A 23,922-nucleotide genomic window follows, 5' to 3' on the forward strand; every position below is an offset into this window, starting at 1 on the left:
TGGTCCACTCGGAGGGTAGCTCCGTGACACCTGACTCCCGAAGGGTGTCTAACAACCACCTAGATACTCGAACAGATCGTGGAGCCTCCTGTGATCGCGGGGGCTCAACTCCAGCTACGGGCTCAACCTCCTGTGATGACTGAGGTGGATCAACTGGAGTAGTAGACTGGGAATCATCATCAGACTCCTCTGGATCTCCAAGAAGTGGCGGCTCCTCGACAGTGGATGCTGGAACATGCTCGTCAAAGACCACATCCCGGCTGACAACAATCTCGTTCCTCTCTTGATCATACAACCTGTATCCCTTGGAAAGAGAGTTATACCCCGCAAATACCAGCTTGCGGGACTTGGAGTCAAGCTTCCCCCTCTGCTTCTTCGGAATATGTACATACGCGTCACTCCCAAAGACACGGAAGTGCGAGACATCGGGTTTCCTGCCAAAATATGCCTCAAACGGAGTCATATGGGGTACAGAAGTCGTCGGAGAGCGGTTAATGGTATGGACAGCTGTTGCCACAGCCTCACCCCAAAGTGGACGAGGAAGATCACGATGCTCCAGCATGGTCCTCGCCATCTCCACCACAGTCCTGTTCTTACGTTCAACAACTCCATTCTCCAAAGGCGATCCGGTATTGGCCAATTCCCTCTTGATGCCATGATCTGCACAAAACCGAAAAAATACAATCGAGGAGAATTCACCTCCTTTGTCAGCCCTGAGAGTCTTGACCTGAAATCCAGACTCTTTCTCCACCATCACGTGCCAATCCTTGAACCGAGCAAAAGCCTCGTCCTTCTGGGAAAGAAAGTAGACCCACGTGAATCTGGTACAATCATCAACAAGCAGCATGAAGTAGAGAGATCCTCCCAAGGATGGTATCTGCTGTGGTCCACACAAGTCAGTGTGAATCAACTCCAATGGTTTCGAAGCCCGCCTGGAAGCCTGCTTCGGAAAGGATTCCCTGTGCTGCTTACCACGTATGCAAGAACTGCAGCGTCCTTGCCTATTACCAACATCTGGCAAGCCAACCACCATCTGGTCCCGGAAGGCGCGCCGCAAAGCATCCACATTTAAGTGGGCAAAACGAAAGTGCCACAAGTCTCCGACCTGAGAGCCTGTCAATGAGGAGAGTGCAGAGAGCTTGTAGATGCCATTCTCCACACCGCCTTCCCAAACAACTTTGCCTGTCTCACGGTCCCTTAGAGCAACTAAATGCTCCTCAAATTCCACCCGAAAGCCAGTCTTGCATACCTCATGCACTGACAAAAGATGAAAGCCCAGAGCAGGGACATAAAGAGCACGGGAAGCATGCTTGCCCCCCTTGCCGTCGGGAATAATCTCCATCCGGCCCTCACTATGAATCGGAATAGTGAAGTTATCGCCAATAAAGATACGACCTGACTGCCGTTTCAGATCCAGAAAGAAGTCACGGGATGGAGTCATGTGCCTGGAAGCACCACTGTCGAGAATCCATTCCCGGGTATCCTTCGCGGTGAAGCCAACTGCCTCCTCGCTCCAAGATGATGAACCATCGGAGTCCACCATCTCTAAGTGCACAAATGCCGGAGTCTTCGCAGCTGAGGCTGAGGAATCAGCACTCTTCCCTGTCCGCTTAGGGCACTTCCTCCAGTAGTGGCCTTTCTCACCACAATCATTACAAGATCTTTCGGCCTTCAGCTTCTCTCGTTCTGGATCAGGCTTCTTCTCAGAAGACTTCTCCGGTGAAGCCTTCCCTTTGCCCTTGTTGGTATTACGGCCTTTCGACCGTTGGCCAGTTAAGGCCTCCGAACCTCCGCCGTGAGGAGGGTTCGTGAAACGTTCCTCCTGGTCCAAGACCACTGGCACAAGCTCCTCCCAAGTAATGGTGCTGAGCCTGCCACTCGTGATCAACGAGGAATAGAAAGCAGAATACTGACCAGGCAAGTGGGAAAGTAACGTGATGGCCATATCTTCGGATGATATCTCTTTCCCAGCTTGAAGGACTTCCTGCTGAAGGACCTGCAGCTTGTTAATGTGTTCCCGCATCGTCGAAGACTTTGCAGGGTTCATAACCCGCATCTGCACTTCCAAGGATATCTGCTTCATGGGTGACACCCTGTTATACAAAGAAGCCAAGTGCTCCCATATGCCTCTTGCCAGTGTCATGTGCTTCACATGGTTGATCACCTGTGGTGTGCAATTGAGAAATATAAACGACCGGACCCTGGCGTTGACACGATCCCACATGTGTGCCTGTGCCTCGCGGTCCTTCCTCGTCGATAATAACTCCCCTTCCTCAGCTTCCGGCCGTGGCACCCCGATGATAATAAAATCAGCAAGGTCATATGAGTCCAGAACTGACTCCATCATGACCTTCCAGATGCCGTAATTGGACCCGTCCAACTGACGATCCACTGGGAACGTGGGGAGAGTCGGAATCTTCACGTGCTTCTCAGCCATCTCTAGTAAATCTGCCATCTCGGAGAGTAACCTGAAAGGGTGGGTGGGTGGGAAAAATCTGAAAATCTGCAAGTGGCTGTCCAGCACCTTTGCCCGCCTTCCTCTTGCACCTTCTCTTCCCGTTCAGACCGAAACAGTCCACCAATCAGCAACCTGTTGCTCCCCCTCTTGCTCAGAAAAACGCCCAAGATCTCCTAGAGCCTAGGGCTCTGATACCATGTCAGAATATGCAGCGGAAATGATAACCAATCTTGGGTAGACAAGAGCAAGTAGACTACAGAAAATAATCAGCACAAGAAACACAAAGAGATAGGTGTGTAAACTCTTCTCTATACACAAGATCCCGGAAATACTGAATGAGAAAGTGGTGGGGGCTGAGGGGCAATATATACAACTCCAAGAGGGCAGTCGGCCAGCAGCAGATAGTGCCCACGACTGGAGAAAATCCCACGACTGCATAAATGCAGTCGGCCAGCAGCCTGATGCCCACGACTGGTGCAAAAGCAGTCGGCCAGCAGCCCTGATGCCCACACCTGAAGAAAGTCCAGTCGGCCAGCATTGGGGTGCTCCTGGCATCATCTGGCAGCCCTCCCACCACTAGGAAAAAACGAAAAAAATAGGGAAAAAATACGGGGAGTGTGGAAAAATGATATACGGGCGGGCACACCCACAACAGAGGCCCTGGTGTATACAAATAGACAGGAGATGACTTCTAACATAGTTCACCTATAACAGCTCCTCTGATTGACTTTTATCACGAACTATGTGCGATCATCGAGGTCCATCCTCTGTGGTCCACTCGGAGGGATACACCGAGTCTCGAATGGTGTCTAACAACCACTTTGGTACTCGAACACAACGCAAAGCCTCTTGCTACTACGGGGCTCATCTCCAGCCTCAGGGTCAACCTCTACAACCGAGGTTGTCTAGATGGGACAATAGCCTTGGAGTCATCCTCAGACTCATCTGGTTCTCCAAGAAGTAGTGGCTCATCAACAGTGGAAGCTGGAACATGCTCATCAAAGACAACATCCTTGCTGACAACAACCTCGTTCCGCTCTCGGTGATATAACCTATAACCTTTGGAAAGAGAGTTATATCCCACAAATACAAGCTTCTGGGACTTCGAGTCAAGCTTCCCCCTCTGCTTCTTTGGAATGTGAACATAGTCATCACTCCCAAACACACAAAAATGGGAAACATCTGGTTTCCTGCCAAAATAAGTCTCATATGGAGTCATCTTTGGTACTAAAGTCGTCAGAGATCAATTGAGGGTATGGACAGCCATAGCCACAGCCTCTCCCCAAAGTGGACGAGGAAGATCACAATGCTCCAACGTCGTCCTCGCCATCTCCACCATGGTCTGGTTCTTACGCTCAACTACTCCATTCTCTGAAGGCAAACCTGTATTGGCCAGCTCTCGCTTGATACCATGCTCCGTACAAAACCACACAAAAGCATTAGAAGAGAACTCTCCTCCTTTGTAAGACCGAAGAGTCTTCACCTATAATCGAGACTCCTTCTCCACCATAACATGCCACTCCTTGAACTGAGCAAAGGCTTGGTCCTTCTGGGAAAGAAAATAAACCCATGTAAACCTGCTACAACCATACACAAGCAACATAAAATACAAAGAATCTCCCAAGGTTGGGATCTACATAGGTCCACATAAGTCAGTGTGTACCAACTCTTAAGGTTTTGAAGCCCGCCTAGTAGCCTGCTTTGGAAAAGATTCCATGTGCTGCTTACCACGAATGCAAGAAGCCCGCCTAGTAGCCTGCTTCGGAAAAGATTCCATGTTCTTGCCTGCTGCCACCTCAAAAGCCCCTACACCAAGGCGTAGAGATCCATTACAATTCCAAGTAGCAACTTTGAGTGTAGTCCCATAGGTCTCGCGCCGTCATGAAAAGCGCCTCTCCATAATCACCACTCTACCATCTCTATAGAAGGCCACTTTCCCTTTCTCTTGGGCTGCCCTTATCTCGGGCATAACTTCTTTCATGTGGCTAGTTGCGAGAGTGTGAGGTCATCTCCAAGAAATATTCCCATCTTCTTGAGTGTAGGAAGTCTCTTCAAGAAGTCCTTCTTCGCTTCCATGGAGGGGAAACGAATGATAAGTGCTGTCTCCTTAAAAGACTTGCCACTACCCTTCGCTCTTCTTTCCCACTCTCCATGCCTTTGTGTGCGTGGCTTCAATGCCCATCATAGAGAAGAGCTCCTTGGTTTCCCCTTCCGCATCATCACGGTCTTTTAGACCGGACACTCGTACATGTAAGGCCCGGGTCTTCCTCCTTTGCTCCTCTTCAAGGGTCATGTTGATGATGGTGGGAGTGGGGATGGGTGGCGATTCTTTACCTTTCCCTTTCTTGGCGACCTCGATCCATTTCTCCGCCTCGTCCATCTTCTTTTGTGTCTTTGTGATCACCTCCACCCATGAAGATGTCTTCTCTTTATGTTGCTCCTCCTCCTCTCGAATGATCCTCATTTGTTCCTTAATGGTATTCAGCTCTTCAATAAAGGAGGGCTGAAATTTTCCATCCTCAAGCTTGCCTTTTGAAGTGGCTTCCAACTCCTTTTTGAGGGCTGAGATTTCAGCCGCTTGACTTTTAGCATGCAATTTGGCCTCCACTAGTTCCTCCTTTAAGGCTGAAATCTCAGCCTCTTGCTTGGATGTTCTCTCTTTGAGCTCTTGGATTTTGTCAAAACCCTTCTCGAGTTTGGAGAGGCGGTTTATGATCGCAGTAATGGAAGAGTCGACCATCTTCTTGTTTTCTTTGATAATTGTGCCGAGCTTGTCCTCCACCTTCACGAGCTCCTCTTTAACTCCGGTCTTGGCCATGACTTTTTGCAGAACTTTCCACAGCCAATGGACTGGAAATTAATCCATGACACCAGCGCGAAACAGCAGCAGAGGGGGGGGGGGGGGGGGGGGGGGGTCAAGCCATGTAGGGGAAAGAGAAAGAGAGAAGAGATTCAGCAGAGAGAGAGAGTTATGTTGCTGCCTTGGGGGCCTGAGGAAGGGTGGGTGGGAAGAGGGAGGCGCAGGGACGGGCCAGCCCAGGCGGGGAGAGAAGCGGGCGAACAGCGAAGAGAGAGAGAGAGAGAAAGAGTTGTATTAACATCTTCAAAGGATCAAAATGACCTATGAGACCAAAAGGTTACATCATATCCATGAGGTACATCATCTTGGGTACAAAATAGTAATAAAGAAAGATAACAAAAATCTAGAACTAAAGATAACAAAAATCTAGAACTATAAAATCTGATCTAGGTACATGAGCAAAGAGCTCTCATATCACCCTAATACATCCCTCATGGGCCGCTGTGACATGGTGCTCAAGGTGGTAAAACTAAGCCAGCACGAGAAGGTCCTGATCCTCTTGTGGTGGTGTGGCCGTGGGCGAGAGAGAGAGAGAGAGAGAGAGAAGAGAAAGAAAGTTGTAGTAACGTCTTCAAAAGGTCAAAATGACCTATGAGAGAGAGAGAAAACGATGAGATGCTAGAGGGAGAAACACAAGCTCAAGATTTGCACGACTCAATGAGTATTTTATTGATAATTCAAACCTCCACCAAATACATGCTTTTATAGGCATAAAGCCTTATCTTTTGACTCAATCAAACTTGGACTAGTTCTTCCACGGAAGCATCCTACACACTTGCACACTTGCATAATATCTAATCCTAAGAGGTTATTCCCACACAAACACACACTAGTACATATTAGTACACTCACAAGGAATGTTCACACAATGGCTACACGCTACCCTTTGACTTTGGAGCCTGTTCAATGATAAATGGCAAGAGAACATGTGTTGTCTCCAACAATACCGGCTGCTTGCTACATAGACATTACAATTGAGACAAAAAACCATGGGCAAAGCTACCCAAGCATTCTAGTTCCACATTGCAGGACATTGGCAGTTGCATCAATTTAGCAGTGTACCCCTACAATGAGTGTCCATATACTAGTCCCATGAAACAAAACACTCGGTATAAAGTACTTAATGCATAGCCTTTGTTATGATACGGGCTCACGTATAGAACTAAAATCTTGAAAAGTGTTGTGAGTTAACTCTTGCATGTAAGATGTGATGAGAAATATCCTGTACAAATGTCTGAGACATAGATCTTACTTCTTTCAAGGCTTTCACACCCTACATGAGCTATCTAAGCTTGCATCTTCAAGCAGCACAGACTGTGCAGTTGGTAAAAGAAAGAATGACTTCTAAACTCTATGCCCGTGGGTAGTATGAGACAGACCAGCAGAGTGATCCGCAAACACAAAGAAATTTAGGAAGGGTAGCATGATCCTTCATTTAGGGCAATATTTCCAAACAAAAAACTTACTTTTTTGGTGTTCAACTTTATCTTGTTGATACCATTGCTGGCAATGGTTTTCTCTTTGGCAGACTTTCTCCCACTCACCACTTCATAGACAGTAGGGAGGTCATTGATCATGTTAAACAGGCGTTTCCTGCAAACACGCACAACAGTGGTTATTAACACATACTTCTCAAGTCAAAAGCGCCACTAACAATGTATAGCAATCATGCTTCTATACTCATAAATAATGGGATAAACCAGTGGCTTAAAGATTAATCACTGCTGAAGTAGACATGGCACACACACGTCTATGTGTGTATGCATGTGTATGTATGTAACAACATACACGTGCATCCATGTGTGAATCTGTAGACCTACTTGTGCTATGAATGTGCTAACAGAGAAGGAAGAACAGCAAAAGACTCGCTGGAAACACACTACTTGTGCTATGAATGTGCTAACAGAGAAGGAAGAACAGCAAAAGACTTGCTGGAAACACAATCATACACAAGTTATGTACTCCCACTTGTATTGCTCCGAGAGCCTGAGCCTGAGCCCGAGCATACAACAGATATGAGTGCTCTGGAAGTTACACTAGATCAACGATCAGAGAGGAATCCCAAGGTGATCGAAACCACTATCAATCCCCAAACACTCGCTGTCTTCAGCTGATTCCTCCCGCACATTAGCCCTTCATGGTTGGAAACACTGTTGGGAATCAAGATCTTACTGTCAGAATACGCAGCGGAGATGATGACCAAATCTGGGAACACAAGAGCAAAAACGCAGGCAGAAAAACAGCACAAGAGAGAGAGAGATGTAGGCGTGTAACTCTGCTCTATATACACAAGAAGATCCCGAGAAATGATACAAATAAGGTATGGGGGCTGGGGTCCTATATATACCTCCCTGGAAGGGCAGTCGGCCAGCAGATAAAGTGCCCACGACTGCTGAATAGGTCCCACGACTGCATAAATGCAGTCGGCCAGCAAACAGATGCCCACGACTGATGAAATCCAGTCGGCCAGCAGCCCTGTAGCCCACGACTGATGAACATCCAGTCGGCCAGCACTGGAGTGCACCTGGCATCATCTGGCAACCCTCCCAAACCTCAGAAAAATGGGAAAAAATAGGGGAAAAATACGGAGAGTGGGGAAAAATGGGAAAACACCTCATAAGGGCGGGCACACCCACAACAAAGGCCCTGGTGTATAAAACTAGACAGGAGATGACTTCTAACACCCCCTCTCAGCTCCTGGCTGTGAAACCAACCATTGGGAGCTGGGGTGCCGCCTGAGCAGATCCTGAGAGAGCGACTTCGTGAAGAGATCCACCGTACTGTCCTCCGTCGAACAGAACTCTAGCAAGATGTCATCAGCAACAACGATCTGTTCACGAACAAAGTGCCTCTGGATGACCATGGGTTCCTCCAGTGGAAGCCCAAACCTGCAATGTAACCTCTTGCTGCTCCGTAAAACTGCTCCTGGGCCATAAGTAGATCTCCTCGTGTCCGGATCTCCTCCCCAAACCGAGTCACTCCAACCGTGGAGTCGGACTCCATCCAACAATCCCCCTCCTGTGTACAAGAATCCATGATCCTTCGCATGTCGCAGAAACCACAGGAAACCCAATCCTGCCTCCCAAAGAGACATCTGCAACCATGAGCTCAACCGCCTCATCAGGAAGCTCCCGTCCAATCTGGTGTCCATCAACCAGATCAATGAACCATACAGCTTCTGAGTCAAAGAGACATCACACTGCTCACAAGGATCAACACCGGTTACGGTGCACAAGCGAGTCCTGGAAACCTGATGAAACCTGTCAACCACCCCCTCTGAATCCAGAACCACAAAGCCTGGAGAAACCACCTCCTTCAGCAAGTAAGCACCTGCCACCTGCCTGGCTTTCCGAAAGGTCCCCGTGGAAAGAATATCCTCAACTATTGGAAGTTCTATGTCCCGAACACTACGAGACATCAGAGCATAAGTGACCTGTTCACCTTCCTCTGACTCACGAACACAAGAACTACCAACATCAGTACTGGAAAGTTCCTACCAACTGCTGCCATCTACTGGCAAGCTATCCACCACCTGGTCTTGGAAAGCCTGCACCTGCAGCGTATCCACACTTGAGCAGCCATTACCAGACTGCCACTCATCACAATCCTGAGGACCTGGGAGAGAGAGTGCTGAAAGCCTGTAAACTCCATTCTCCACTCCGCCTTCCCAAACCACTTGGCCTGTTGCTTTGTCCCGGAGAGCAACAAAATGCTCATCAAACTCCACCCATACGCCAGTCTTGCAAACCTGATGCACTGACAACAGATGAAAACCAAGTGCCGGAACATACAACACCTGGGAGGAATGCTTCCCCCCTCTGCCATCGGGAACTATCTCCATCCTGCCCTCACTGTGAACTGGGATAGTGGACGTATCCCCAGTAAGAATATGACCAGAAAGCCTGTAGAGATCCTGTAAACCGGAACGGGAAGGAGTCATGTGCCTGGAAGCACCACTATCGAGAATCCACTCCCGAGTATCCGTTGCGGAGAGTCCTCCAATCTCCTCCCTGCCTGAAGAAAATGAAGCATCGGTGTCCATCACCTCCAGGTGCACAAAAGCCGGAGTCTTCATGATTGCTGCTGAGGAATCTTCACCCTTCTCGGTCTTCCGCTTGGGACACTGCCTCCAATAGTGGCCTTTCTCGCCACAATCATTACAGGTCCTCTCTGCCTTCAGTTTCTCGCGGTCAGCGTCGGACTTCTTCTCAGAAGACTTCTTCGATGAAGCCTTCCCTTTGCCCGAGTTACGGCCTTTCGACCGTTGGCCAGTAAAGGCCTCCGAACCTCCACCCTGAGGAGGGTTCGTGAATCGTTCCTCCTGGTCCAGGACCATGGGCACAAGCTCCTCCCACGTGATGGTGCTGAGCCTGCCACTGGTAATCAAAGACGAGTAAAATGCTGAGTACGAAGAGGGCAAGTGTGACAGCAACGTGATGGCCATGTCCTCTGACGATATCTCCTTCCCAGCCTGAAGAACTTCCTGCTGAAGAGCCTGCAGCTTGTTAATATGCTCCCGCATCGTCGACGACTTTGCAGGGCTCATAACCCGCATCTGTACTTCCAAGGAAATCCTCTTCATGGGTGATACCCTGTTGTAAAGTGAGGCCAAATGCTGCCATATACCTCTGGCCAGCGTCATGTGCTTTACATGATTGATTACCTGCGGTGTGCAGTTGAGGAAAATAAACGAACGGACCCTGGCGTTGACACGATCCCACATCTGTGTCTGGGCCTCCCGGTCCTTTCGGATCGACGGTACCTCCCCTTCCTCTACTTCCGGCCGTGGAACATCAACAACGACGAAATCGGCGAGGTCGTAGGACTCCAGAACGGATTCCATCATCACCTTCCATATGCCGTAGTTGCTCCCGTCCAACTGACGGTCCACCGGGAACGTGGGGAGTGTCGGAATCTTCACATGTCTCTCGGCCATCTCAAACAGATCTGCCATAGCGGGGATGTACTCTGAAAAGGGGTGGGTGGGTGGGAACAAAGAAGAACTAAAACCTGCAAGTGGCTGTCCAGCAAATCAGCCCACCTTCCTCTTGCACCTTCTCTTCCCGATCAGCCCAAAACAGTCCACCAATCAGCCACAAAACAGTCCCCCTCTTGCTCACACAAATCCCAAGACCTATCTAGAGCCTAGGGCTCTGATACCATGTCAAAATACGCAGCGGAGATGATGACCAAATCTGGGAACACGAGCAAAAACGCAGGCAGAAAAACAGCACAAGAGAGAGAGAGAGAGATGTAGGCGTGTAACTCTGCTCTATATACACAAGAAGATCCCGAGAAATGATACAAATAAGGTATGGGGGCTGGGGTCCTATATATACCTCCCTGGAAGGGCAGTCGGCCAGCAGATAAAGTGCCCAAGGCTCTGTAATCCACGCACATGCAGAATAAGCCATCCTTCTTTTGCACAAGAAGCACTGGAGAACAAAAGGGTAAAGAACTAGGCCGTATCAAGTTTCAACCCCTTTAATAGCAAGTCCTCTTCTTGTGTCATAATCTCTTGTTGTACCACACTCAAACGGTAAGGAGGTTGATTCAAGGGTGGACTCCGTGGAATCAACTCTATCACATGATCCTCTGGTCGCTCAAGAGGTAACTCTTGTGGAATAACATCCGTAAAGCAATCCTTGTGTTCCTCTATGTATGCATGTGCCATGAATAGAGCATGCATAGAACTATGGATGCTCTATGTATTAATAAATAGAGCTATGTATGCATACTCTATGCATTTGGGGTTTGTCACACACTAGGGCTACAACGTTGTCTTAAGTGACATGGAGATTTTGTGGGATCCCAAGAGCCAAGTAAGTAATCTAGAGAACCATGTGCCAAGTTATACTGGGCTGATGCAGAAGATGGTAAAGCAATTGGAGTTTCCCATGGGGGTGCCTCTTGACCACGGTTGGAGGAGGAGAATGTTTTTTTGGTGTAGGTATGAGCTAGGGTTGTAGGTAGCCATGCTATGAGGGATGGAACAAGAACATCATCATGGCATTTGATTAACAAAGATAACGAGAGAGAGAGAGAGAGAGAGAGAGAGAGAGAGAGAGAGACAATACTAGATACAGAGTAAAGTACACAACTCAATGTGACATTAGCTTCGATTCTTTCAATGAAGTACACGTACCGTTATAGGGTACCAAGGTTCTCTTCTGACTTATGTCGTCACACAAATATATGGATATTATTTATACCGCTCTAGGAGGTGGCTCAGATACGCACACATATTTAGACTTAATAGAATTACACACAAACATACTACCACACTTATATGAGTGGCTTCACACAGGTAAGACCTTGATTCCCAACAATCTCCCCCTCAAGGGATTACCTCATATTGTGTGAAGGATAAATCTAGGTTCATGGCTCTACTTTCTTATATGGGATCCCAAGGGTAGAGTACACATAGGATCAAGTCACAGACTCACAACAGAAACAACACACAGAACAACACATAACTTGGACTTTTTGAACAAACACACAGACATGTGACATACACATGACAACACACATTTTTGCTATGTGGCGCCACTTTTATTACCACCACCCCTTTGATACCAACTTGGCCTACTCATTTGGTTTAAATCTTTCACTAAGTCGTCACTCTTATCCTTTACAAAGATCATATACGCAAAGATGGAAGACTTTATTGCTTTGAAAATAGATACATGGGATATACTAGGGATGGTATCTCCCTTCTTTGCTACAATAGTGATATTCTTATTCTTATGCTTAAAAGAAATGGTCCTCTCGAGAATCTCTATAATAGTACTCTTCCTATGGAACCATGGTATCCCCAAGATGACATCCGAGTGCTTCAAAGGTGAAATATAGATATCCTCATAGTGCACATAACCCTAGACATGAATCCTCAACTTATCAATGATAGGCATTACTGCCACTGCATCACCATAAAACACTTGTTCCGCATGCAAGGCCAGTCCCATCTCCTCAGATTTGATACCCAATTGTTCCCAAGTTCTATGGAAATGAAATTATATGTGGCTCCTATGTCAAACATGTTGAAATATGCAAGTGAATGGGTGTGTGCGGGAACAAGCCCTTAGCAAGAGACTGTAAAAGGGAGTCTGTAATTGAGTGGGTAGCAATGAAAAGGTGAGAGGTATCTACTGATGAGAGAATGAAGGATAGCATGAGTGAATATAGGGGTGTGGAAAGATTCTAGGAAAAGGTGCCCCCAGATGTAGGGGAGGTGACACAAATCAAGGAGAAATCAGTGGGATTAGATGCTTGGCATCTTGTGGATGTACAACCTATAAATTGAGGCATTGGCCTAATGAGAAATTGCTGGTTTTGAGTACCCATGCCTACATTATTGTATTAGATTAATTGCTCACTAATCTCATCTTAATCTCATCTTAATCACATGCTAATTATGTTGATTCTTGCATTTGATCCACCATAGCTCATCATCTTGCTTGCATTTTAACATGGTATCAGAGCCAAGCTTAGGATTCATCCAATTTTTGAGCCTAATTATCTTGCTAATCACCCTATTAATCAAAATTAGGAGTTAATCCATTTTTTTAACCTCTTTTCAACCATTCTATGCACCCCCAGCTGGTGGAGGAGCTTCGTCTCCCTCCAGCCTTAACAATAAGCTAAAAGCTCCTAACCCCATCTAGCTACAAGACCCACGCCCTAGCCCATCTCATCAATTTGTAAAAACGCTATAAAAACTCCCAGAAATTGCGAATTTGATTCTGCTCGTCGTCTTCTTCTGCGTCATGCGTTTGCTTCCATCGCTTCTCCAGGCAGCAGATCAACATCAACAGTGGCTATGTTACTATGTACCCTGCTGCGTTTTCTGGTCCAACCATCATCTTCTTGCTATCGGCCAGACTTACAGGCTGCATTTTGTTTCACACAGGTAGGTTGAGGAGTTGTGGCTGCGTTTTCTGCTCCAGCATCAATTGGTGGTGAGTTTCTTGCATGTGGTGTTGCCAGACAAGTGGCACCACATCTTCTTCTTCCTCCACGAGTCCATGCCCTTCCGATGGGAGGTTCCAGATGGTTCTAGGACTGTTTTGCTGCTTTCCAACCTCTTTCTCTCTCAGATTTGAGAGGGGGCTGATTGGTCCTGGTGCCTTGCTTTGTTGGAAAGCAATCGAGAGGAGTTTTGGAGTGCTGAGATTTGTGTTCTTTGTTGCTGTGAATATGGCTCCCCCCCTTACGAACAAGGATGACAAATTGAACAGACCCAACTATGCCCATTGGAAGCTGCAAATGCAAACCTGGTTCATCCACAACGGTTTGTGGGAGATTGTTCAAGGCAGTGAGAAGAAGCCCAAGCGTCCTCAGAACTCTAGGAGGTGGTCTCAATATCAAGAGGATGAATTCCTTGTGGAATTACAAGACTGGGAGAATCGGGATTCGAAGGCGCATTCGGTGCTTGTGCGGACCATCACACAGGAGGAGGTCTCACCGGCCGTGCAAACTCTCACCAGTGCTCAGTAAGTATGGTCTAAATTGGAGGATCTCTTTGCTCCAGATTCGTCAATGAGGGCAGTTACTTTGCAAGGACAACTCTGTCAGAATGCGCAGAGGAGATGATGACCAGATCTGGGAACACAAGAGCAAAACGCAATGCAGAAAATAACAGCACGAGAGAGAGAGAGAGAGAGAGAGGCGTGTAAATTTGCTCTATATACACAAGAAGAATCCCTGAATGATACAAAATGGAATGGGGGCCATGGGGTCATTTTATATGGCCCCAAATACCCAGTCGGCCTGTGCTAAAGGCAGCCGCCAGCCTCACGACTGAGTCTCCTCCAGTCGGCCAGCAAAAAAAAGGTCCACGACCTGAACAGAACAGTCAGCCTGCTCCAGAAGGTGAACACGTGCACACTAGTGCAGTCGGCCAGCCACTGGGTCATCTTGCCATCATAGGGCAGCCACCCAAACCATGGAAAAATAGGGAAAATGGGAAATAAAATATGGAGAGTGGGGAAAAATGAGAACAACACCTACAAGGGCGGGCACACCCACAACAAAGGCCCTGGTGTCTACAGAAAGACAGAAGATGACTTCTAACACCCCCTCTCACCTCCTGGCTGTGAAACCAACCACAAGGAGCTGGGGTGCCGCCTGAGCAAATCCTAAGATAGCGACTTCGTGAAGAGGTCCACCGTACTGTCCTCCGTTGAATAGAACTCTAGCAAGATGTCATCAGCCAACGATCTGTTCACGAACAAAGTGCCTCTGGATGACGATGGGTTCCTCCAATGGAAGCCCAATCTTGCAATGCAACCTCTGCAACCTCACCACCTCACAACCAGAAGCAACCCGGTACTCTGCCTCTGTCAACGACAAGGCAAAAGATGACTGTCTCTTACTGCTCCATAAAACTGCTCCTGGGCCTGAAGTAGATCTCCTCGTGTCCGGATCTCCTCCCCAAACTGAGTTACTCCACCCGTGGAGTCGGACTCCATCCATCAAACCCCCTCCTGTGTAAAAGAGTCCATGATCCTTCGCATGCCGCAGAAACCACAGGATACGCAATCATGTCTCCCAAAGAGTCATCTGCAACCATGAGCTCAACTGCCTCATCAGGAAGCTCCCATCCAATCTGGTGTCCATCATCCAGATCAATGCTCAGAGGGCAAGTGTGGCAACAACGTTATGGCCATGTCCTCTGACGATATCTCCTTCCCAGCCTCAAGAACTTCCTGTTGAAGAGCTTGCAGCTTGTTAACATGCTCCCGCATCGTCAACGACTTTGCAGGGCTCATAACCCGCATCTGTACTTCCAAGGAAATCCTCTTCATGGGCGATACCCTGTTGTAAAGAGAAGCCAAATGTTGCCATATACCTCTGGCCAGCGTCATATGCTTTACATGATTTATTACCTGCGGTGTGCAATTGAGGAAGATAAACGAACGGACCCTGGCGTTGACACGATCCCACATTTGTGCCTGTGCCTCCCGGTCCCTTTCTTCGGATCGACAGTAACTCCCCTTTCTCTACTTCCGGCCGTGGAACCCCAACAACAACGAAATCAGCGAGGTCGTAAGACTCCAGAACAGATTCCATCATAACCTTCCATATGCCATAGTTGTTCCCATCCAACTGACGGGAGTGTAGGGATCTTCACATGCCTCTCGGCCATCTCTAACAGATCTGCCATTGCGAGGATGTATTCTGAAAAAGGGTGGGTTGGTGGGAACAAAGAAGAACTTACACCTGCAAGTGGCTGTCCATCAAATCAGCCCGCCGTCCTCTTGCTTCTCCTCTTCCCAAACAGTCCCGTACAGTCCACCAATCAGCAACGCAACAGTCCCCCTCTTACTCACACAAATCCCAAGAACTATCTAGAGCCTAGGCTCTGATACCATGTCAGAATGCGCAGCGGAGATGATGACTAGATCTGGGAACACGAGCAAAACGCAATGCAGAAAATGACAGCACAAGATAGAGAGAGAGAGAGAGAGAGGCGTGTAACTCTGCTCTATATACACAAGAAGAATCCCAGAATGATGCAAAATGGAATGGGGGCCATGGGGCCATTTTATATGGCCCCAAATACCTAATCGGCCTGTGCTAAAGGCAGCCGCCAGCCTCGCGACTGAGTCTCCTCCGTCGGCCAGCAAAAGAAAGGTCCACGACCTGAACAGAACAGTCGGCCTGCTCCAGAAGGTGAACACGTGCACACTAGTGCAGTCGGCCAGCCACTGGGTCATCCTGCCATCATAGGGTAGCCACCCAAACCATGGAAAAATAGAAAAAAATGAGAAAAAAAATATGGAGTGGGGAAAAATGAGAACAACACCTACAAGGGCAGGCACACCCACAACAAAGGCCCTAGTGTCTAACAAAAGACAGGAGATGACTTCTAACAAACTCTACGGTTTGTTATTTCTTGCAGGTAGTTCTATGCAGTCGTTCCTCATGAAGGCCAAGGCTATCCATGAATAGTTACTAGCAATGGGTGCTATTTTGTCCTCTCCTCAATTGGCTGCACTTATCCTCACCAAGCTTCCCCCGAAGTATGATGTGGTTTCTTGAGCTTTGTTTGCCCGGTCACAACCACTGAGTTGGATTTTGATGATCTGAGCTTCCTACTCTTGAAGAAAGAGTCTGTCCTAATCTCACACGGTAAGATGAAGGTGTCTCTCAACAGTTCTGACCAGGCACTTTCTACAGTTCAGAAGAAAGGTTGGAGTCGTTGCTTCTCTTGTGGGAAGGGAGAACATCTATCCAAGGATTGTTTGTCCAAGAAGACGGACAAGACCAAGCAAAGACATGACAAACGACAGTGATACAAATTCCTCTAGTAACACATCTAGGGCTCCCAGGGCTCTTTCCGCTCGAGAGGACCAAGATGGTGTACTTCTCTAGTATACATGCAATTTCCCCATGTGCTTCCAGCCAAAGAAGGCTTGTAGGCGGAAGAGGGGGCTGATTGTGACTCCACTTACGGATGCATGGGAACCGTGATTCCAAGTTCCAAGCATTAGACATCTTGCAGGACATGGTTATCTTTCATGTAGCAAAAATTATGAACTGGATCTATTCCGAGCTCATTGTTCAAGGCTTTTGGGACGTGATGTGTTTTCCTTCCACTGTTGGGGATTATGGGCACGGTGTGTCCAGAGGCTCATCATCTATTCTTGGAGTTCATTGCACAATTGTGTGGGAATTCATAGCCATGCAAGTTCCTTGTTGTTCGTTGTGGCATTTTGTTTCAAGGAAACAGGTTGGCGGATGCTCCCTCCGGGGTGATTCCTATCTCAGACCCTATCCTATGGGAGACCTATGCTTACCAATTATATGATATCCCCCATCAGCCCTCTCCAATACTATCCCACATTCCTCACCCCACATCCCCATCCAGTTCACCATAGCCAATGTCACCAAAGCCCTATCAAAGTTACACACGGGTAGAGCCACAGATCATGAAGATCTCTCCACATAGCACTTTGTATAGACCCCATGCGCCATGCATTAGCCCACTGCTAACCCAAGCTACACCTTCCATGACCCATAAAGTAATAACCATAGCCCATAGGCAGCCCAAGGGAGAGAGAGCATACTCACAACAAATCTCTATAGTGAGTGAGCACAAGAAAGGAAGCCAACCTGTCCTGTTTATTGAATCGTGCACAGTAGTAGAACGCAACTGCATACAGCCATGAATCACTGTGGACAGCGACGAGAGAAAGCCAGTCCCTGTGCTCCATCCCATCCCTTGCGAAATTGATTCCAAGAGCTGGCTCCGGAAGCTCAGGGGGTACCTCTTCTGCAGGACAAGTCACTTCCCACGTCCCCTTCGGATAGCTATAGAGGCAGAGATTATCCTTTTCTGCACAGAAAAACCAAAAGCATCAAAAAGGGCACGTTTGCAGCAGGAAAAAGCAAACGCAAAAGAAAAAGCAAAGACTTGCATATAAAACTCAAGCAGAAAAAGCAAAAGCGAACGTTTTTTCCCTTTACTACACAAAAAATCAAAAAGTAGCATATAGGAAGCACCAAGCAGTTCAGACAGAATGTGCAGAAAAGCTTTCACAAGCGATGGCGGAAGCAGGGAAAGCAAGGTAAAAACTTTGCACTACTTTACTACGCAAATGAAAAGAGAGTTATAAAGGGGCCAATGGACAGACCTGGATCGCACAGGTCGTAGAAGTTCTGTACCTCTGCAACAGAGAAAGAGAGACAAAGGATCATACTGGAAGTTAGGGTTAGGATTAGGGTTAGAGTTAATGTAAGGTTTAGAGCAAGCGCAGAAAAAATAACAGAAAAACTATGCGCAGACAAACGCAGTTCAAAAACACACTGATGCGTTGTCGCCATTAATTTTTCCGGAGAGAAACAAACAGCAAGAAAAGCAAAAGGCGTCACCAGTCGTCAGAGCTCTGATCATGCCTTGCCGCCTGCCCTGATAATCTTCGAAAACCTCATCGACTGTGCTAGGCATTCCGGTTCCCTCCATTTTCTTTTTGTGGTTAAAAAAAAGAGCTACGCAGAGATAGTTCAACCGCAGAGTTAACTTGAAGCTATGGCGGGCCTGAAGAAGACATGGCAGGAGAGAAGCGAGGGGAAAGAAAGAGACGAAGAGGTCATGAGAGCTCTCTGCGAAAGCAAGCGAGGCTTTTGGGCTATGGAAATCGACAGAACAGCTTGGCTATGGCGAGAGAGAGTCGCAGGTTGCGTGAAGAATATAGGTTGATATGTGTCTAATTCTCTAATTTACTTCTAATTACCCTCTAATCTCTCTCTCTGATTATAAATTTATTGGCTCATGGGCGGAACGAGGCCGGACAGGGGGCGGACATGTCTGACTATTGCAACTATACCATACAAGTACACTAGCTGTGGCAAAGGTTGCAACTTTATTCTTCTTAGCATTGTGGAAGAAGTCCTCTTTTGGGGGGTCACCTTCTAAGCCTTGCCTAGAGGGGGACGTAGACTAAAGCATATTAACATCCTAGAGTGAAGAAAGGTTTTTGGCACCATTCAACTGATCTCATGTGCAACCCCTTCACTATTGCTCCATGGACATAGTGAAAAGTTGTACGAGGCACAAACCAAAAAAAAAGGCATCTACAATCTTACCACTTACCATTGAGCTTATAGCTATGGTTGACATGTTCCACATTATTCTAGAAATATAACTACGTTATTTTTTTGTTATTTGTGAAATCCCTCCGCCCATGAAACGTGCGCTCTTATATGCTTTAGCTATTTCAAGAGGAGTTGGCACTTGAACACATTCTATAAATTTGGTGGGCCTCCCATGTTGTTGTTGTCATGCGAAGCAAAACCATCATGCATACCCTCCATCCTACAAAGATAGAATGATCCATACAAAACTTTTAAATTTTCTTTAAGAACTAACGTTGCAACTTTTACCACATACTTCTTTTCGAGACACTAACATGTTCTGCCCCCAAGAGGATCCAAGAGAATCAACTTGTAAAAAACCATGTATTACGTGTGTTCAAGGGGTAATTGAAAACCCCTATATATAGATTTTTGTAATTTAGATAAAACTCTTCTTTAAATTTTAAGAAGATAATACTCCTTCCATATAGATTTTTCCAATTTTAAGTAGAGAACACCCCTCCGGATGTTAAGTGCGTTCAAGGGGTACTTGAAACCCCCCTATTTATAGATTTTTGTAATTTAGAAAAATCTCTTCTTTAAGTTTTAAGAAGATAATACCCCTTTTATATAGATTTTTCCCTATTTTTTAGTTAAAGAAAATCTTATGTAATTTTTTGTGACAAATTAAATACTTTCTATCGTGAACTCACATGCTATCTACATATTTTTAAGTGGCCCCTCACTCATTCTCCGTATTTTGTTACAAGTCAAATTTTACTTACATCATCTTGCTTCTCTTCCATCTCCATCTTAGAAAAGCAATCAATTCATTCGAGAGTGATAATCAGCAATAAAGCTACATCCTACTTAAAATGTAGTTTATGTGGCAACTTTGAAATTGCATTCCTTCGTGGGCTTTGAATGGTGGACATGTTAAAGAAGGCATGAGGAGATATCCAACCAAACCACGTAGCCCACATGAAAAGAGAAACCCTTAAGATATAGCTAAGGAACCTCTGTAAGGCTATTTCTTGTCATAGCTAGTCAAACCTTCAAGGTCAACTCAAACACAATGGTTTGCAAAAATGCAAAAGCACTCAAACACAATGGTTTGCAAAAATGCAAAAGCACTCAAACACAATGGTTTGCAAAAGGAGCAAACAGAATGATTTGTGGGGAAAAAAGCAAGAAAAAATGATCTTAGTGGCTTAATCAATTTTGGATCTTGGTCATCTCTCTCTCTCTCTCTCTCTCTCTCTCTCTCTCTCTCTCTTCTCTCTCTCTCTCTCTCTCTCTCTCTCCCCCCCCCCCCCCCCCACACACACACACACACACACACATTCATCAAAGAAAGATCTATCTTAACTCCTCAATCATTTCAATGACTTACTTTCAATATTGAGACTTTCTAATCTCACAAAGCAAAACTTATAGGCAACAAATTGTTTACTTCATTAAACTCATATAGCCTTAACAAAATTTATCTACCCTACAACTTCCATTGTGGTCATGATTGTGTTATGATGGCTTATATTGTATGTTATCCATTGGAAATGTATGTCAATACTTCACAAAACTTGGTCACTTCTCTAGCCTACAACTTCTATTATGAACATTACTACTTTATGATAACTTATATTTCACGTTATCAAATGCAATGCCAATACTATAAGATATACATACCCACCTAATTGCCATCTAGTTCTCTCTTCAAACTTACAACTTCACAAAATCTCCACCATATAATAAATATACATTTTCAAGTTTTCAAAGGTAGAACTTGTGCACTTTGGCCAAACTCATTGCCATCGAGATTGCTTTTCAAAGTAACAACTTTGGGAAAGACTAATCATAAAGTAGCAAAATTGACATTGTTATTCAATTACTTCAGGACCACAAGCGCCAACCATTCCATTTTGTTGCTTTATGCCAAAGTCCAAAGAAAAATAAAATAACACAATGCAAGAAGCACATGGTTTCTTAACTTCCTCCGATGCTCCCTTTCCCTTGTAGACCACTCAATAAAGACACTTGTAAATTAAGTAATAGTAAAAGAGAATTGACCATTAGCAATGTTTCTCCACATGCTTATTTTGAATGTTGAATGTATATTTCTCCATAAGTGTTGAATGTTTATTTTTGTTTAAAAATAACGATTTACTCCAACATCTTTAAGAAGTGCCTCCATCAATTATGTTTGGTGTACAAGGGGATTCATCAAGGGAGCAAGCGCATCTTCTTAGGGTATAATAGGGCTACATATAAACAACCCTCAGGAGGCAAGGAAGATTGTGGTTAAAATACATAGCTTGTATAATATTCCACATTTCAAGGTGAAAGAGCGTTCATACGACCATATGGTAATTTGTGAAAGCAAATTGATATTGATATGAAAGTTTAGAATGCAGTTTTTATTATATATGCAAGTTTAATAAAGTTGTGTATTTTAAAAGTTGAATATTTTAAAAGAGGAGTGATAAAGTAGCTTCCTTGTTCAACCTTTACCATTTACACTTAAGAAGGCCTTTATTGCTTAATCTTTACCATTTACGCTTAAGGAGGCCTTTAGAAAAACTTCCTTGTTCAATCTTTACCATTTAAACTTCCTTGTTCAATCTTTACCATTTAAACTTAAGGAGGCCTTTAGAAAAACTTATCTATATCCACTCATATTTAAAGCTCAAACACAAATTGAAACATATTGCTAGAAAAAGTTTGAAGCAAGTAACCTTTGGGTTCCTTTCAGTTTATTGGACATTACCACCTCGTGAAGTTTATTAAACTTCACTTTTTGGCATGTATATCTTATAACTTTATAGTATCATTAGGTTTTGGTCACTAGCTAAAGATAGATGCATCTTAGATTTGTTTTCACAATAAAATCCACAATGTTTATATGTTATAATGTTCTTTTCAATATTGACATCAGAATTACTGCAAAATTTGAGAAATTATTACTTTCAAAGCTTTCTTGGGTGACTTCTTGATTATTGAACATAGAGCCTTGTTGTTGTGCGATAAAAGTTAGAAGAAGGTTCAACAATTCTTTTTAGAGGCCATTTTTTGTTTCACTTCCATATTAAGATGCAAGAAGTTCAATATTTATTCATTAGTGATCTTTATGATAATTTCATTGAATTTTTTGCACATTATATTTATGGCACCTTCACATTTTCTAGGGCTGAAATTGTGTTGACCTTGTGAGAGGAGTCTCAAATTTAAGGACTCTCCCTACACCCGAAAAGGACTAGCAGGGCTGAAATTGTGTTGACCTTGTGAGAGGAGCCTCAAATTGAAGGACTCTCCCCTACACCCCAAAATGACTATTAGGGGCATGCTTTCTAAAATTTGGTTTAATAATTACATTTTGTATTTTATTAGGCGTGATATGTGATGATGTGCTCATTAAAAGGATGATGAATGTTTGATTATACTTTATGTAACTGATTCTTTTTTATTTCAAGGGGGCGGGAGAGAGAGAGAGAGATACAGAGAGGGAGGGGGGGCATGGTTTTGCAGGATCTACCAACATTGCCCTCCCCCCCTCTTCCCAAAACTCGAGGTGACTTATGCTAGGAATATCAGATATGGACGTTAATGAGGAGTAAATGACTCAAAAAGTAATGAATCTTCCTTTGATGGTTCGTATATGATGTAAGCTATGATGACTGCACTATAAAAGGGTGTAATTAGAGGGGTAAGGATTGGAATGCTATATGTAGCTCTCATGGTACAAGTCTTAGTTGGGAGATTTCAATTATTCTAGTCCAAAAATTCAATGCATGAATAATGTCAGGTACATTTCCTTACACTATAGACAAAATAAGTTGTTTGCTATTAAGATTGGTGTGGACAAATTCCAAGCTTTTGCTTATTATTGACAATAGGGGTGGGTTGAGACTAAAATTCGGTGTAACAAGCACCTAGGGGTAGTTGACTAGTGGCCATGACTCGCGAGGGACACCTTCTTTTTCTATATAAAGTTTATTAAACTAGGAAGGGTAAGTTTTTGGAGGGGTTCATATGGGGAGCTGGTATGTATGGCATGTATCTACTTCTCAATAGTCTTCTCAATAGTCTTCTTATGAAAGAATCCTTTATTTATTTTTTAGAAATCATATTAGTAAAAGTAAAAGAATAATGTTTAACATTAAACCTTAAGGGAAGAACCTCTCAATGAAATGGAAATAATATGTGATAATATAAGAATTAGATCTGGAGATGGAAATAAATTCTTGGATATTTTGGAGTTAATATGAAGTCTGATCAAGTGTCCTTTAGTAGGTGTGAACACCCCACACCCTCTTATTAAGAGTCAAGATAAGGCCCTTGTGCCTATACCATGATGGCCTCTCTCTGGGCTGCACCACTTAACGAGCCTGCCCCTCCTTCTACGTTAACCCCCTCCGCCCCCCCCCCCCTTTTTGAGCCAGTGTAGCCTCGTTCCACACGCTGGCATCGAGAGCAACCTTGGTATTGATGTTGCTGCTCCTCTAAGCACGGATGCATCGAGAAGCAACATGGCAATCGAGAAGTTTATTGGGGTAAACTTCCCTGAGTATGGCACGTCACCAAGGGCATACAGAAGAAACCCATAGCAGTAGAACCTTTGAAAATCTTAATATGGGAAGACAAGAATGACAAGGAAATAGCCTTGATTGGTTTGGGACTTGCCAACAACCTCGTCCACCACGTGGACTTTGACAAAACAGCTCAAGAGATAAGAAACGGGAGAGCTTATTTGGTAACAATATCACAACTCAAAAGTACTCCTTAAACAAAAGTTCATTTCTTTGCGAATGAATGAAAATCAAACTTTAGGTGAACATGTGAGCAACTTTGGCTCCCTCATTTAACAACTTGATGCCATTAAGCACTAATCGCGATGAAGAAATTATGAAAGCTATCCTATTCACCAGCATAGAAAGGGTTCTAAAGTATAAAGATATTATGTTGGTACTACAGATATCTCAAGAGAGGGATTATAAAGATATTATGCCGGTACTACGAATATCTTGAGAGA

General features: G+C 45.1%; 1 protein-coding gene across 1 annotated transcript in view; it reads right to left on the reverse strand.

The window, feature by feature from the left end:
* The window catches only part of LOC147631089 (PHD finger protein ALFIN-LIKE 4-like), a 38,988-nt gene extending 20,399 nt beyond the window's left edge, over positions 1–18,589 (reverse strand). The window contains exons 1-5 of the mRNA XM_086809420.1: positions 18,462–18,589; positions 18,195–18,381; positions 17,957–17,989; positions 17,436–17,658; positions 6,785–6,911 (exon numbers count right to left, since the gene is read on the reverse strand). Of these exons, the coding sequence (XP_086665546.1) occupies positions 6,785–6,911; positions 17,436–17,658; positions 17,957–17,989; positions 18,195–18,285 (474 nt within the window). The 5' untranslated portion in view covers positions 18,286–18,381; positions 18,462–18,589. The remainder of the gene's footprint in view (positions 1–6,784; positions 6,912–17,435; positions 17,659–17,956; positions 17,990–18,194; positions 18,382–18,461) is intronic.
* Between the last annotated feature and the right edge of the window lie 5,333 nt (positions 18,590–23,922).

This window comes from Cibotium barometz, chromosome 15 (assembly GCF_041138505.1).
Source record: "Cibotium barometz isolate CiBa-2024 chromosome 15, ASM4113850v1, whole genome shotgun sequence".
In the NCBI taxonomy this organism is placed as follows: Eukaryota; Viridiplantae; Streptophyta; class Polypodiopsida; order Cyatheales; family Cibotiaceae; genus Cibotium; species Cibotium barometz.